This window comes from Caretta caretta, chromosome 16 (genome assembly GCF_965140235.1).
Source record: "Caretta caretta isolate rCarCar2 chromosome 16, rCarCar1.hap1, whole genome shotgun sequence".
Classification (NCBI taxonomy): domain Eukaryota; kingdom Metazoa; phylum Chordata; order Testudines; family Cheloniidae; genus Caretta; species Caretta caretta.
This window is the reverse complement of record NC_134221.1, coordinates 14,949,428-14,966,148: the sequence shown is the minus strand read 5'-3', so window position 1 is coordinate 14,966,148 and position 16,721 is coordinate 14,949,428. Positions and strand designations below refer to the sequence as shown.

The following is a 16,721-nucleotide window of genomic DNA, read 5'->3' as shown; positions in this document are numbered from 1 at the left end:
CAATGTTCAAAGCACTGTACAGTCAATAATCAATCCTCTGAAAGCCTCTGGTAAGCGGTCCCATTTTACTGATGGGGAAACAAAAGTACAATGGCTTACACCCACAATCACACAGCAAGACTCTGGCAGGGCCAGCATTAGAATTCAGGAGCTTCTTACACCTAACCCCGTGTTCACTCCCCCAGATCACAATGCTTATGTTAAAGAGACAACATTTCTATACATTGTTAGAACTCATAAGTTACTTTTCTGTACTTTCTAATGGTTACTGGTAGCTACTGCAATAGTTAAAATAGCAATGGTAGTTTCCATTATTATATTTTACCACTTTTGCTTTTGAGAATAACTTTCCTTTGCTTGGTCTCTGTCCTGACAGGATTTTTTGTTGCAAGACTGAGCACAGTATCTTCAGCTTTTTCTGAATTATGAGGGAACAAAAGCACTTTTTGAATTGCTAATACATTTTCACTACTCTTGTGAATAGGGTTACAGCAAAAACTAAGTCTGAAACTGTTTAGAAAGCCTTAAGGAAACTCTCTCAAGGGTTTTATTGGGGGGGGGGGGGAAAGAGGAGAAGGGGAAGAGATTGGGAACGGGGAGGTTTGAAGGGAATTAATTTCAAAAACTGAACTTTCTTAAAGCAGTCAGCACGTTCACAGCAGCATCTGAAAAGTCTCAATGAAGGCCAGTTCCTTTATGATTTTCACAGCATATGCATCCTGCCCACTGATAATTGGTATGGAGTGCTGGTACACTTCACAAGAGAAGCTAAATATCACTGGCACATGACAAAATCCCCTCAAAATCACATTAACACCAAGTGCAGAAGAAAATAGTAAGAAAGGAGAAAAACAAACAGTGCCTCTTCTCTTGAATTTAAGAGAACTCCATACTTCTGTCTGCATTCTGAAAATTCCAAGCTTTTATTTCCAAAGATACATTTGTGGCATAGTGATGCCTGAAACAGGGAAGCAGCAATCCAGCCTGGCAGAAAATTGTCTTTGCCAGCAGCAAAGAGGGAACCCACTCCTATTTGATTTACCTCAACTCCAGAGACGCTAAAAGCCAAATTGTGACTATTTAAATGCTAACATTAAGCACACAGATCATTCTTTTCTAAAGAGTAGGGAGAAATTAAATACGAACTACTTTCATGTGTTGGTGATTTTTTTTTTTTAAACTACAACACTAAGTCTAGATTCCAACATTATCTCAGGTGCATTGTACCAGTACAGTATTTCTATTCCCGTTTCCAGTTAAATATAGTGTAGTTATGGTGCACACTTTATGAACATGAAGACACACACAGCCAAGTTACAATTGCTGTTGGAGCCTTCGCCTTTGGTATTGTTTGACTGGGACACAACTGTTCTAAAAGGGAACACAAATGTTTCCATTACTTTGGTACACTTGAGTTCAATGACTAGGCAGCAGTGCGATGCCAACTACAGAGAACTACAGACTCCAGGCAAGCTCAGGAGTCCTAGGCACTCATAGGGTACCTGCCCAGTCTATTATGCACCAGGAGATGAAATTCAGCGGGTAGGTTAGATCTTGCTGTTTCCAGACAGACTTAACTTACAGGTGACTACATAAGCTTGGCTACAGGTAGTCACTTGCTGATCTCCATGTACAAGGAGATACAACATTCGCTCCAACAAGAAGTACCGTGCGATGGAGTGCAAACTAAATACAAGACAAAGGGTACCACTATAGAAATGCATCGGTTTTGTCTGTCCCCTGGTAAACTGGCTCTTTAAACCACTCTGCTAGAAAGGGTCCTTAAAAGGACCTAAATCTTTTCATGAGATAGCTGCTTTGCACGATATGTACACCTGGCCTGATAACTCAGAGTATGACTTTTCTGCATGCAAAAATGCCTAGAATGTACACTTGTGAGAGATGAGGCATCAGAAGGATGCGTACAGAAAGCATTTGCCTTACTGGATGCTTATGCTTACTCGGTTTCTCTTGTGTTGTATGATCATGGCCACTGAACCACCATTTTCCATACTGAAAATACCACAGCCACTCCAGTAACGTTTAGGAACCCCCATCTGAGATGGAGATTACATCTCAGAGCGTCATGTCAGCATTACCTACCTTTGCCTATAACAAGGCCACACTTATCAGCTGGCACCGTGTAGGTTATTTCCTGCATCCCTCCAGGTGTGCCAACGCTCCAGTCCCCACGACCACGACCTCTTCCCCGGGGTACTGCCAGACTTCCAAAGCCATCTCGTTCCTTGAAGGGGAAAAAAAAACAAAACAGCATTTCCATCAGTATTTTTCCTGACCCCAGTACCTGTACTTCTAATTCACCACATTAAAAAAAAAGGCAAAGTAGAGTTTAAACTGCATGATATAATCAATACCACTAATATCACTAAACTAGGGAATGCCTGGCCTTTATATCCGTGAGATTCTGAAGCAGTTCAAAGAAGTGCTGTTAACGTAGGTCACAGCTGCCTTCCTGATTCTGTAGGTTTATTTCAGCAAGTAGATATAAATGCATGCCTTCAAACAGAATATCTTTTTATAACTGGCAGGTATGCATAAACTCAAAGTCCTTTTAGTTGCTGGGCTCCAATCTGAGCAGGGCTAGTTGCCTAGCTTTCCTTAGAGCAAACCAGAAACCTTAGCATTAATGTACACTGTTTGGCACCAAAGACTTCACAAAAACCAAAAGTTAACCCTTTCAGATGCCAGTTACCTTGAGAACTACTGGAATCCCTCAGCTGAAATACACATTGCTTCAAATCGTCTTGAACCTCCAAACAACGTTGTCCAAATTCAAAGAAGTGTAAAAGAATCCAAATGCATGTATCTGCAAAGTAAAGGCCCTCTGCTGTCACAGGCCAATGTCACAGAGGGTCCAAAGATGAAGTGGCTGAGGAAAGGATTGGCCCTAGTATGTAAAGAGGTTTTCAAATCATGAGTAACAGCACTGGGAAGAGCCACAAAAGGCTGTTTTGTCCCCCACTGCCTTCCACAAAGAGTAGTGGAGCTTTCCAGCCCTAGAGCCTTTTCAGAACAGCATAAGGATGGGTATCCAGAGTACAGATCCATTAGCTAGAACCTGCAGAAAAGATCCAGGAAGAAAAGAGCTCTTTGTGCACTCAGTTCATGCTCAGCCATTCTGAGCACTTCTCAACCTTATCAAGCATTGTGGTAGAAGCAAGGTCTTCCATGCTAACCCCAACCCTCAATTCCAGGCTCCCCCCCCCATGAGGATAGATTAAAAAAATTTTTTTAAGTTAAAATTTGATTTTTCTAAATTTAAAATCAAATCTGAATGTAAACAAAATATTAAGGCCTAAATTTATTATAATCTCTTAAAATATTTAAATATAAAATAAAATGCTGAATCCATGAGCTTGTGTCAAAAACTGAGTTCAAGGCTGCTTTTCTATATAAAAAAATTCGGGGAAAACATCTAATGTTTGAGGTCAAGCTTTATATAAATATAGCACAGCAGGCCATGTACTATATTAATGCCTGATCATGTAGGGGCCCAGAGGCTATGCTACTGGGTGCAAGAGACTGGCAAAGTCACCACAGGCATTGGGACCCTACCTCTTCCTCCAGAAGACATCATCATGTATATCAGGCTCATCCACTGAGCCCACCTTTGTAGTCTCATACTCCTATTTTATAGCTTCTCCCTACCTGAGCTCTGATAGGTTCAAATCTCAAATTAAAAATATTTATGACTCCACCCAACATGGAAACTTGCTCACCAGCTCATGGAAAAATACTGATCTGTCCAGTAACTACCAGGCCTTGCTTCTGGATGGTTTTGGGTACTTCAAGTAAATGGCCTTGCTCTGTCTCCTTGCATGTATACACAGAGATACAAAAAACAGAAATCCATTAATTTCTCAGCCGCTTTCCTCTGCTGCTAAACAAATAAAATCTAAAAGGCACGTGGGTTACACAAGCAGAAGGCTCAGACCGTGGTTACTACTTTTGTTTTCTGGAGGTACTGGTGGGGGAAGTTATGTAACAAGGGAGAAGGAGCAGAGTGTCCAACCAGAAAGGAGCAAGACTGATGTCAAAGCAGGACACTGTGGGAATCAGAGTGCAGCCGCTAGTGTTGATTTCACCCCTAGGGAACTGGAGAAAAAAACCTGTCATGGCTGCAGCTTGTACAAAAGACCCTATTTGGGAATATTTTCAAGAAATTCTTGGACCTCTGGGTAAAAAAAGGAACACATATCAAATTTAAACAGTGCAACAAAGAGATGCAAGGCCTGGTGGTTAGAACGAAACATTATGAAAAGTGCTCCTCAAAAGGCAAAGTCTTTGAAGATGTGGTGGATATGTCTGAACCATCGGACTAATTTTTGCACCATTCTAATGGACAGCCTACCCTGTCTTACTATGCTAGTAAAGGATAACTTAGATTACTGACATAAATGTGTTTTTTGGGGAGAGATTACTTGTGAATTTCAAAATGTGTGTTCAAAAGATAATTGGCATGTTAGTTTGTTGTGGGAGTATTTATCAATTACTTTTTTACTGTTATTGCTGGACTTCTGACTTTATTACTCAATATAATCAAAACATCTCAGGTGAAGATTTCCTATTTAAAAGTAAAGATTTCAGGTATTAACTTCAACATTTAAAAAATACCCCTCCCCCCCACCCGGCGCAACTGGTTCAGTATGTTGCTAGAGATAAGGGTTTAAAAATAGTTTCGACAATCTTATGATTTATTTTCTCTATAAATTTATTCTAAACCCAGTTTTATATCTTTAAAAGAGTGGTACAAACAGACGCAGGAGGAGGGAATCTTTCATTGACAGACTTTGTTCATCATCCAGTAAAACTACAGCTGAGTTCATAATCAGGCCCTGTAAATTCTAGCAAGACTCCACAGATGAAAAAATGTCTTGATTTGTTTATGCAACAAATTCTCCCTTTCCACTTGTTCAGAACAAACATTTCATTGACTTGGTTCATATCATTACGACCAGGCTACACTCCACCTGGCAGAGCAGACATTGCTGGATACAGTATACGAGAAATAAATTGAAGAGTTTGCAAAAAAATATTGATGGAACATTTGTTAATCTGAGTCTTGATGGGTGGAGCAATGTATACAATGATCCAGTAATATGTGCTTGTGAGACAAAAGAAGATGGGGCTGTCTATCTTACAGAAACTATTGATGCACCAGGAAATGCCCATGCAGCTGAATACATAAAAGTAGCAGCAAGCTACAACCCACTGAACAAAAATTCAAGTGTCAAATGCTTAGCATTGTCAGAGACAATGCTGCAAATATAGGCAAAATGAGAAGAAATCTAAAGGATAACGAAGGGAACCTGAAACTTGTAACATATGGGCGCAGTACCTGTTTGAATGCAGCGGTCATTTGAAGACTTAAGTACAACTCCAGGAATAAAGAAAAATCTTGTTGAAATTGCAAAATATTTCTATAACAACCACCTTGCTTCAGTTTCACGGATGAGAACAGGAGGATCCAAATAAAGTCTCCCCCCGTGATGAAATGATGGAATTCAGTGGTTGATCGTTTTTATCTATTTAGGAAGAACTGGCCTCTTCTAATAACAATTTGTGAAGAAAATAGTGACAAAATAGATGGAACTATCACAGCCAAAGCACTCAGACTAAAGAGAAATGTAGAAGATTCGCTGAATGTACAGAAGCCTATTTCCATAGCCTTGGACAAACCGCAGAAAGATTGCTGATCATTTAGGTGTAAATGTGAAACATGTTTTGATAAGAGAAGCATACGTATTCAAAACATTTAAGGTTATTTTCTTTAACAAATATAAATGTTATAATGATGTTGTTTTCTATTTTTATTTAAATCCCAGTTACCATCCTAATGCAGCTTGATGCAAATCATGAGCAAAATGTTAATTAGCTAAGTAAATAAGCAGTATATTATTCACCATTTTCTTCTTATACTAAAAATTTACAGTTCAGCATCTGACAATATTAAGCTATCCGAGAACTAAATGGATGTGCTTGAGACCTTTCATAGTTGAACCAGCACATGGTTAAGTGGCATCAAGGATAGCAAAACACTCTGTGAAAGTGACACTACAGTACTCTAATGGGTAGCAGCACAAATGGCCTGCTGAAAAGAGAACATAGTTGCCTACTCAATACCCTCTATTCCTTCTTAGACGGTGGCCTATAGTCATGCCACCATGTTTACTATGTACGTCCCATAGCTACCTTTCCCATTCTCTGTTAATATAGGTGTTTGCCTCATGGGAGTCTACAGAACCCACCTGTGCTGTGAGAATAAGCTCATTGATGATATGGGCTGCGTGCTGACACCGATCAGGAAGCCCCATGACCTGCGCGACTCTTTCAGGACTAATCCCATCATCTGTGGAGGGAGAGGTGACAAAGACTTAATTAAAAAGGCCCACCCACCAAATGAAGCTTCCCTCCCGTATGGCCATAGCCAGTGGTTTCTCCGTAGGTAGATCTGTTGTGTCAGACCTGCCATCTTTCTCCACACCTTCAGCCCTTCCCCCAACCCACCTACAAATCCATATTGATCATCTGAGAAGGGTCTAATAGTGGAAAGGTAACACTTTCACATGCAACATGATAAACCTTGAAAGAGACTGCTATATTCTTAATAGGATAAAAGGTAGCCAAGTGACCCAGAGGAAATTTGAATTCGTCAGGTGCTAACGGCCAGGAATATCGTGGAGTACTTTAAAGCCAGGAAACAAGGGTTTTCCATAATCCAATTCTTTGGATCAATTAACTACAAGACCAAGACATTGCTGCCATAGTGTCTAATGTTTTGAAAATGAGGTGTATACAATTTCTTTCCAGTCTCTCAGGCAACAAGCAGAAAACCCCTGTAGAAACCGCATGAAGAACCAAGAAGGTGGTATGTCATTCTAAAATTGGTGTTAGAAAGGGACACTAAAGCTATACCTACACTGCGTACCTTACAGCGGAACAGCTTTGTGCCGCTGTAAGGTCTCCAGTGTAGTTGCTCTTTGCCCGCAAAAGAGAGCTCTCCTGCCAGCAAAATAAAACCACACACAAAAAAAACGCTGTCCATACCGGCGCTTTTTGTTGGTAAAACTTTTGTTGGCTGGGGCGTGTTTTATTCACACCCCCTGACTGACAAAAGTTTTACCGATCAAAGTGCAGTGTAGACACAGCCTAAGTAACTACAAGCAGACAGAAAATTAGCACTGTAGATTAGCACTAAGCAATAAAACTGGGCAGTCCCTGCTTCACACAGTGATCAGAAAGCAACAGACCTTTGTCCTCACACAAACCTGGTTTAAACTGAATCCTAACGCCAGCATCATTCTGAATCTTTTTGATCATTTCTCCATTTCTTCCTATTACAATTCCAACAGCAAACCTGGGCACAGAGACCTGATGGGAAAAGCAAAGCAGTGTAAAAACTCAGAACTGGAATATATTATACTTGTTTTACAAGAGGTGTATTCATCCCGCTTACGTACCATGCCAGGCCAAACGAAGCAGCTCCAGGCTGTAAGGTCTTATCCCTCTTAAGCACAAATGTATGGGCAATTTTCAATCCTTAATATTTCCACTGACCATAAATCCCTTCCCCTATCAAAATTAGCCCTCTGCATTACAAGAATGGCACTTTCAAAAAAATTTTTTGGAAGAGATGGAAGTGCCATCCGCAAGCCCAAACAAATGCCCTCTCTGGAAAGCTGGTGAGCCTCTTCTGGTGGATGGGTGCGATATATTTAAAGGCAGAGAGTATTGTGAAGGAAATAAATCTCACTGGCAATGTTTGAAGTTAAATGGTCTCCATCCCTCACCCTAGGGAGGTAACCACAGCACTTGTGAAAAGAACATACCTCTATGCTGCCTCCTCCCATTCTAGAGCTGAAATCACTTCGTACGCCTCGGAAATCTGCCTGATCTTTCTCTCGGATGATCTCCAGTACCATTTCCCTTGCTTGCTGTGGGGAAAAAATTATGGTTACCTTTTAACTCATGTCTATCCCACTCCCCATCTAGGTGCTCAGGGCCTCAATGATTAGGCAGCATCAAGCAGAATTGCTTCCTATATTAAGCAGACAAATTCCTTCACTTGGGATTTCTTTCACTTTTTAATGGAATTCTGTTTGGTATTGCATCCTCCCTTCCTCATTAACAATTTGATAGCTTTTTAGGAAGAAGATCCCCATGTGCAATTGTTTAAAACGTCTTTAAAAAAAACACGGACATTTGTTTCTAAAATACAATCTTAATTGGGATTTAAGGAAATTCAAGACCCTTGCTGCTGAACAGAACTCAAACCCACACATACTATGGTAGAAGCCATGATGGCACATTAAACTGCAAGTCCACTAGAAGATGGGGAGGAGGAGACAGGAAAGGAAAGAAGAAATACTAGCTACTAAACACGGTGAAAAGTAAGCACCGGAAAACAACCCTGGTAATCTGTGAAGGTTTTCCTACACGAGTGAATAATCTTGTTTGTTTCTGAAGGCCCTTCACAAGCTACTATATAGCCCAGCTAGTGAAAGTGTACATTGCTAACAAACCTATAGTAGCCAGAATTTATAGAAGTTACTTATTAAAGCTACATATCAAACTTTAGGCTCCAGGCATTACCTAAAGCAGCACTGCCGATATTTGGTGATTGTGTTAATAGGATATAGGGGAGATTGTCCCCTCAACCTTTCTCTGAAGTAGCTATCACAAAAAAGGTTGCCATGGAAAGAAATAAAGTTATTGGCAAGATTTAATACAAATCTGCCATTGTCAGAATTATCTGCCAAGTGCAACTATCGTAGCATCCAGAGTTTGTTAGATGCTCAAGGATCTACAGGGTTTGTTAGGTGCTGTGCAAATGTACAATCCCTGCCCTGAAGGGTTTACAGTCTAAGATCCCTTAATTCTGATTTGCATGGGATTTACTGCTCAGGAAGAACATGGAAAATATGCTGAAGCACATCCAGCAAGGCAGACTGAGGGGCAGTCGACAGAATATAAGTGACAAGCGAAATACAGTTTGGTTGAAAACGTAAGAGTGCTTTTAAACTGGCCTTACAGAGCTACACTTTCATAATGTTAAGTTTAAGCAGCTTGTGAATCATTCGTAAAGTTTCAAAGCTGTATTACTAGCTAGATACATCTAGGAGCGGAGGGAAGGATATTAGTGTTCTTCAGGAAAGACCTGGAGCACCCTATCATTGTAGGTGTTTCTAAAGGCAACCAGACACTCAGCTCCCAAAGAAAATCAAGAGGGGTTGGGTGCCTAATGCTTCTGAAAGATCTCACCCATTGCTTCTATGCTTGGGCAGGAACTGAAAATCTAACTTTAGCTGTTGGGTGCTATCTGGTGCAAGAGCCTTTTAATGTCTTGAGAGTGGTCTAAATTTAGATTAGCATGCCAGCCTCTAGTAAAATGTGTTCGTTTCAGAGAGGCACTTGATAAGCACAAACTGCCATAACTAGTAGTTCTAAACATCCACTATGAAGCATCCAACCACCTCCGGTGGTATAGTGGGATTAAACTCTGAAGTCATGACTCTACGTTTTAAGTAGAGCACCTAACACAAGAGAGCCCCTGGATGCAACTGCAATATAAATATCGAATACGCTTAACCTGTGGTGCCAGGAGTTGTTCTGCTTTCAGATTACAAGTGCTACCTGGCTGCCTGAAGTATTAAACCTTCTGGTTACACTGGAGTCTTATCTGGAGCACGGGTGCCAGCACCTACCTTCATCAGCAGATATTTAGAATGAACAATGCAGCCACAGCCTTATTTAACCCCATGTCATGCTCACAAGCACCATCAACAGTTCCACTGTCTAAAGGGTCTCTTAGTGCAATTATGCAGAATCACATGAAGTGTTTTTACTCCATACCTGTACTTTAAAAGCATCTCCAGTAATACGGAGAGGTTTATCTGCTCCCGTTGGCAACGGGCCATCTTGGATCATAACCATTTTCACGCCTGTTCGCTCCTGCAAAAGCCACACAACACTTTAATAAGCATGGTCCCTAAACAAGAGTGAACAGTAGGTGTCCAAACTTTGGTCACTAAACATTTATATGGGTCAGATGAGCAGCCTTCCAGCATGCTGTTTTTAAAGCAAAGACCACAACTGTTCTACAGCCTAAGCCCAGGACTGCAAGGAGGTGCGTTTCTCACACCACATTTTAGTGCAGAGACAACTGCAAACAGAAAATCCAACTTCTGTCTTTCTAGCCAGGTGTAACAGTGAAATAAGAACCTCTCTAAACACACAACTACACAGTGTGTCAGATACCTTTGGATGATACAGCCAAAATTAAAGCTCTCAACAAAAATCACAATTATTATCTTGGCATAAATGTATTACTGAAGCCCTTTAAGCCTTTAAAGATTTGTAAAGTATACCAAGATAAACAGAGAAAAAAAATACACCCAGGAACACTGATTTACACCCAGATGTTTTCATGGGGGTGGAGGGAGAGCAGAGGAGATTAAATACCAACTTCACCAACAGGTGATGAATTTGATGAAAGGTATCCTGGGGAACAGCACAGCAGGCACTAAGCAGCTTCACCAGGGCACCTGAATCCTGACCTGGGACACCCTTTGCTCTGCCAGGTGAGGGCCCCTCCTCAAGAGGGCATACATCTTGCCACAGCTAGTGCTTCTCTTATAATGCAGAGAAATATCCACTAGGCGCTCAACTGAGGACAAGCTCATTCCTTTTGTAACTCAGGGCTGGATTTGAACCCAAGTCGCCAAAGGTGAAACACAAACATGTTAACCTCCTGCAGCAGGCACGAGAGGCTCTTTCTTTGAAAGCACTCTTCCTTGATCTCTACTGGGTCACATACCACCTTCTTACGTTGGTGTGAAGTGAATGGATGGAACACCAAGCTCACATACTTCCAGTGGCATATGTACTACGGTTTGGGAACCCCTAATCGAGAGGAACTTTGCTGGGGGGAAAGTTCCTTGAAGTAAAAACATCTCACACACCTGCAACTGTTTTATTGTTTCGCCTCCTTTGCCAATGACTAGACCCACTTTGGATGCCGGGATCAGAATCTCCTGGATCGTACTGTTGCCATCAACATCGTTGTGAAAGCCAGGTCCATTCCGACAGCGATCCACTATCTGCCCCAGTAGCCTCTTCGCTTGTCTTTGAAAAGAAGCAAGGAAAGCAACCATTAGACAACGTTTCATCTGCCCAAGAAACTAAGAACCACTGGAATGAGAGACATTTGGGGAGAGGAGAAGTGAACAGATGAGAAGAAAACTATGGTTAGCACAATGGCTTTTACGCTTTGGAACACCAATTCCCCTTCACAACACTTATCAGCACTTCGATTTCTAAAAAGTGGAAAAGGGAGGAAGCAGTGTATCTTGACACCTTTGATGCTTACACATTTTTAAATCATTGGCTTCACCACAGCTTGGGTGTACCACATTTTAAGTGGAGTCAAGAAGAATCTCTAATGCCTAAACTCCCAATTTTATTGTTATCAATCTTTGTAAATCGTAACCACAACCTCACTTCCCGACTGAGGCAGGCAAGGAGCGCTGCTCTGACACAGTAACACAGCAGGTTAGACCACCACCTCTGATCTGACTGAGTCACAGGTGAATCCCTTCTTCTCGGCCTGCTCTCCCGCAGCAACACTGGCAGGGTTTGCTTGCAGCCTCCCATCCTAGCTGGGGCTGCTAAGGCTGTACAGAAAATGGGGCAGGGGCCGCGTAGCAGCTAGGGCAGGGGTTCTCAAACTTTTGTACTGGTGACCCCATCACATAGCAAGCCTCTGAGAGCGACCCCCCTTATAAATTAAAAACTCTTAATATATTTAACGCCATTATAAATGCTGGATGCAAAGCAGGGTTTGGGGTGGAGGCTGACAGTTTGCAACCCCCCATGTAATAACCTTGCGACCCCACAAGGGGTCCCAACCCCCAGTTTGAGAACCCCTGAGCTAGGGCAAGAGACTAAGTGCTGCTTGTGAAAGTAGGCGGATGACAAGGTCAGGAGACTGTTCCCTGGCAGCTTTATAATGGCTGAGCTGACTGGCAGTAGCTTTCCATCTTCATGTTAATTGCTGCCACCTACCTGCCCCTTTCTCCTCACTGAAGAGGATGGAGCCAGGCCAGCAGCCACGCATTTGCACTTGGGTGGTGTTCTTCCTCTCTCCTCCACTTAGCAGCCAACCATCTCACGCTGCAGAGGGAATTGTCCCCTTAGGACACATTCCCCTGGGAGTGTCAACTCAGGGGGTGAGGGTCTGATGGCCTGTGTCCAACAGCAGAGCATTACCCCAACCTTGGGCCTCAATCAGGAAGCGAGGCAGGAGCTGGAATTTCCAGGAGTAGATTTCAGATTTGAAACTAACAGTTGGATTCTTGGTTGTTTAAAAAAAAAAAAAAAAATCACAAAACCAATCTTAAGTATTCATAAAGCCCTTAAGTTAATTTTTTTGATGGAAAAAGAAAGATTAAAACAGAGGGCACATTGAAAAACAGAGCATCAACTGCCTTCTGTTTTGTCTTCCTTACTCTTTCCATTAAAAAAAATTTATTCAAAATTTAAGGGCTTTATGAATACTTAAGATAATAATTCATTCTTTTTAAAACAATCACCCACCCAACTGTTAGGAATGTTCCCATTATTGAGCCTCCTTCCTCATTCAGTTTCACAAGTCTAAAAAAGTGGGATCACCTGCGACAGCCCTGGATATGAGAGTGTCTAGCTGCGTATTTCAGAACTTTTAGGTGTTAAGAAGATCTGCTCTTACCCATTTTCCCCAAGTGTCTCATCAGGCATTACAGCTTTTTAGTATTTTGCTCTTGTTCTGAAATATCCTTTGCTAGAGGAAAAAAATCATATTGTTTGCCCTATAATCCGTGCTTGCCAATTACAGTTATTCTGGTTCAATGCTTGCAGAATTATGGTACCGTGAGGTGCCTTAAGCATCTTAGATCTCATAGGAACAGAATAGTCAAAGTCTTCTCTTGAGAGAGAGAGTCTTTGTGCCTATGTATTTTTACTAATCAAAATGCAACTCAAAGATTTCCAGATGGATTTTAAAAAACCCACCTACCCAAAGGTTGGGGAGAGAAAGAGCAGCTCCATATGTTAAGTGTGTTCCTGTAAGCCTGAGGATCCTGGATCCAGTCCCAGCAGGAGGTCCTCAACTGGTTTGTGAGAGTCTCAAACTCAGCTCCTAGGAAGGGGGAGGGAGGAAACACTGTCCCTAAATTTTCTATAGGCCTAAAGAATAGAAACCCCCGCTGGATTGCCAAGTGTGTGTCTACCATGCAGGGACCAGAGTTCAAATATTCAGTTCAGTCCTTCGCTTCTGGCTGGCAGCAATATGGAGGAGGCACCCTGATGGACCTCATGCTGCTCTGGAGCAATACCTCCTGTTTATTCAGGAATGCAACTGACAGGCTCTGGGGGCCTTGTGCAGCCCCTCTTCAGCTGGAAGGATGGCCATCTCAGTAGCAGTGGGAAGGTGGAGGGGAGAAGAGTGATCTTTAATGGCTTAATTTAATATCCTGGAAACTTGCAGTTAGTCAACTGCATCCTAAGTGCCCTAAGAGCAACTCTGAAGTGAAATTCCACGGGACTTCTGCAGTGGGTTCAGACGACTAACTGGAAAAGACTCTGATGAGTAAACATCTCAGTGTTAGACCAAGCGGCTCTAGAGTCTGGTGACCCTAAAGCTTCTGTAGGCCAACATTTGCTGATTGTGGCTAACCAAATAGCAGCACTGATAGAACACAGTGGAAAGGAAGAGGAAAAGGAAAGAGAGATAGAGAAAAAGAACAAAACAAAACTCACTCAATGCTCTCTGGTGTTCCGGTGAGCACACAGGGCCTCTCAGGCATCCCGCCGCTGTCTGTTAAGGGAACAAGAACACGACGGCAACAGGGATTGGATATTTCACAACTCTTGAATGGCCAACAGTAGTCAGCCAAGCAGGCAGATACAAGCAGCCTAGACACAGCCTACACAACTAGCTCTTTCATGTTTAAAAGAGGCAGTAAAATCTACATGATCCATTATGGATTGCACATTATAAGAGGGTAGTTAGAGACAGCCAGTCTCAAGAACAAAGTGCAGCCTCAAAGTACACACAGTACTTGCATGAAGCAATCAGGTTCTACACCTGATCTGAATTCTTGGCTGCAATTCATTATAATTATGTATCTGGAAATAAAGCAAATAGTTAAGTATCTTATTTATCCTTCAATCACCCTGCACACTCACTCCTGCTTGAGTATTCAGTCTTGTGCCTGTGGCATCTTAGACTGATATGATCATGGTGTTTTCCTACACTTAGTACAACTATATATTCCATGTTAGCTTTCTTTTAAGTGTCACACTCCTAGTAAACGAGTTGTTACATGCAATTCAATTGGATTAAAAAAACTGAACAGCTGCTTCAGTGACCAAAGGGCAGCACTAAAATGTTCCCTTTGCACATTGAAATATGTTGATCCTCGATATCTTTGAATTCTCATTAACATGTTCTAAGACCAAATGGATCTCTCCTTTATTTTTAAATCTCCCCCTGCCAATTAAGATTAAGAACCCAGAAGATAATATTTTGCAGTAACTATATTCCTCCCCATGTAGTAACATACTTCCGTTTCCCCGAAGGGAAAACAGACTATCTTCACAGAAAAATAGTATAAAGCAAGAATACGCAGCATACCACAACAGATTGGTACGGTCTCCTTTTTAGTTTGAGATGGATCCGATCAGGAGCAACTCCCGACCTCTTGAAATTTCAGTTTCCAAAAACTGACAAGTCTATGCAATTAAATACAATCCACATCTGATCTCTCCAAAGAAGTGCCACTGGAAGACAGCCCTGAACAGGAGCATTTCCCATCTCTGTAGGGAACAACATGGACCATCCTTTAACACTTAAGTTGCATCTGCTTCTTGATTAGAGGTGGTCCCCTCATTTTGCTCCCAGAAGTAGCTAACAGGTCTGTTTTCTGTGTTAGTATGGAGGTCAGTCCCAGAACAGAATTCCCTTGTGCATCATTAGGTAACCAGCGATAACACACATGAATGTGATGCACAGCCAGGTCTCCACATCTATTGGACATGCCATATTTCAATGCCATGCCCTGCTACTTGTCCTCTACACACAGAAGCTCTTACCTGGAGCAATCTGAATTTTGCAGCCAGACTCTGCCTGGATCCGTGAGATCTGTTCACCGCCCCTGCCGATTACTGAAACAAGTTCAACAAGTGTCAATTTACTGTTGTCCTAGCCAAGAGCAGAGGATCTGCTCCCTTTACTCCACTGCAACTGGCAGTAAAGGGGAGACTGTATTCTAAAACTGTAAAACAGGCCTCCCCATACTCTGGTACACAGAAAGCCAACGTTAGGGTAGAATCCTTACATTTTTTGCTGAATTCTAAGTAATTGTATTTCCTTGTACATACAGGTCTTACACTGAAGTGGGAATACACAGTAGGTAAAAATAAGTCACTAAACAGAGCCAAGTCAGGAAAGGTGTTTTAAGGTTATTGTCCTGTGACAACCTGAATCTCAGGTCGGATAAGAAAACTGGCAGCAAAATTATCAGGACAGCCATAAGCAAAGGTATTTGGGTTATTGCTTTTTTTTTTTTAAATAAAGAATTCACTGCCTCTCCTTCAAGAGCATGTTGCTGGTTTGAGCTACACTTGAATACACCTGGTTTTATATTGAAGTGCCATAACAGACCTCAAGCTGAAAGTGAAAACTGGCCTCCCTTAGATCCCCCGCATCACTGAATGATGACTGTGTTTCACACTGTATACCAGGGAGAGAACATGCACGGCCAGTCATACGTACTCTTCCCAAAGAGTAACATGGAGCACAGCTGCAGGTCAGCCAAGTCTAACAGGCATGATTGGGTCAACATTCTCTAAGCAGAAGGCCCTCAATTGTGGAACTTGCTTCCGCTAGTTTCTGTCTGAGCTTGAATCTTTATCACCCTCTTTGCTTCATGCCACATACTAACTTTTTTGCCCAGACCTTCTCCTCATGGAACTACAGAACTACCTTTGGAATGGCCAGCACCTGGCCCCCTAAAAGACTGGGGTGGGAGGGCATGGGGGTGGAGGGGGGGGAGAGAAAGAGTGCCGCTCCTTTATAAGAAACCAACAAATGAATAAAGAACTGAGCCAGGAAGAGTGTTTTCAATTTCCGCTTCAGGTTGGACATCCTGGTCCATCGGTCTATGTGTAACAGCAGTAAACATGGATGGTTATTTCCCTTTTCACACACTAAGCACAGCATTTGGGGTGATGCTCCTTTACCAGAAGAGATGACATGCTGGAATCCCAAGGTTATGGAACATGCCGTGGCATGACTCTAGTCATGACAGCAGTAGGATTCCCTTGAAAGGAGAAACAGTGAACAGCTGGAGGAACACAGGGATCAGGGTGAAGTGTGAGAGAACATCGTCAAGGGTGCAAGAGTGAAGTGAAGGAGAGAAGAAGAAACAATCAGGAAGAAAAAGGAGAGAGAAACCCATCCGTGCAGGAAAATGCACCCCAGTTATTTCTCTCTGCACTGAGCGTACTAGGGATCTGTAAAAATTCAACTTTCATTTTAAGTGTTTAAACACTATTTCTTTCCTCCCTCTTCCCCCATCCCCACTGACAATAGCATACTTAAATGCAGTAACTGGTTCTGGTGACTGGCAAATGGACTCATTCTTAGTAAACCTTGTAATTCT

The 16,721-nt window shown here is 42.1% G+C and overlaps 1 protein-coding gene across 11 annotated transcripts in view; it reads right to left on the bottom strand.

Moving 5' to 3' along the window:
* Positions 1-16,721, bottom strand: part of FUBP3 (far upstream element binding protein 3) — a 56,113-nt gene that overhangs the window by 15,248 nt on the left and 24,144 nt on the right. For all 11 annotated transcript variants that reach the window (XM_048823371.2, XM_048823383.2, XM_048823382.2 and 8 more), the window contains 8 exons: positions 15,151-15,222; positions 13,816-13,873; positions 10,983-11,145; positions 9,874-9,972; positions 7,851-7,955; positions 7,290-7,392; positions 6,270-6,370; positions 2,104-2,245 (listed from right to left, as the gene is read on the bottom strand). In XM_048823371.2, coding sequence (XP_048679328.1) covers positions 2,104-2,245; positions 6,270-6,370; positions 7,290-7,392; positions 7,851-7,955; positions 9,874-9,972; positions 10,983-11,145; positions 13,816-13,873; positions 15,151-15,222 — 843 coding nt within the window. The remainder of the gene's footprint in view (positions 1-2,103; positions 2,246-6,269; positions 6,371-7,289; positions 7,393-7,850; positions 7,956-9,873; positions 9,973-10,982; positions 11,146-13,815; positions 13,874-15,150; positions 15,223-16,721) is intronic.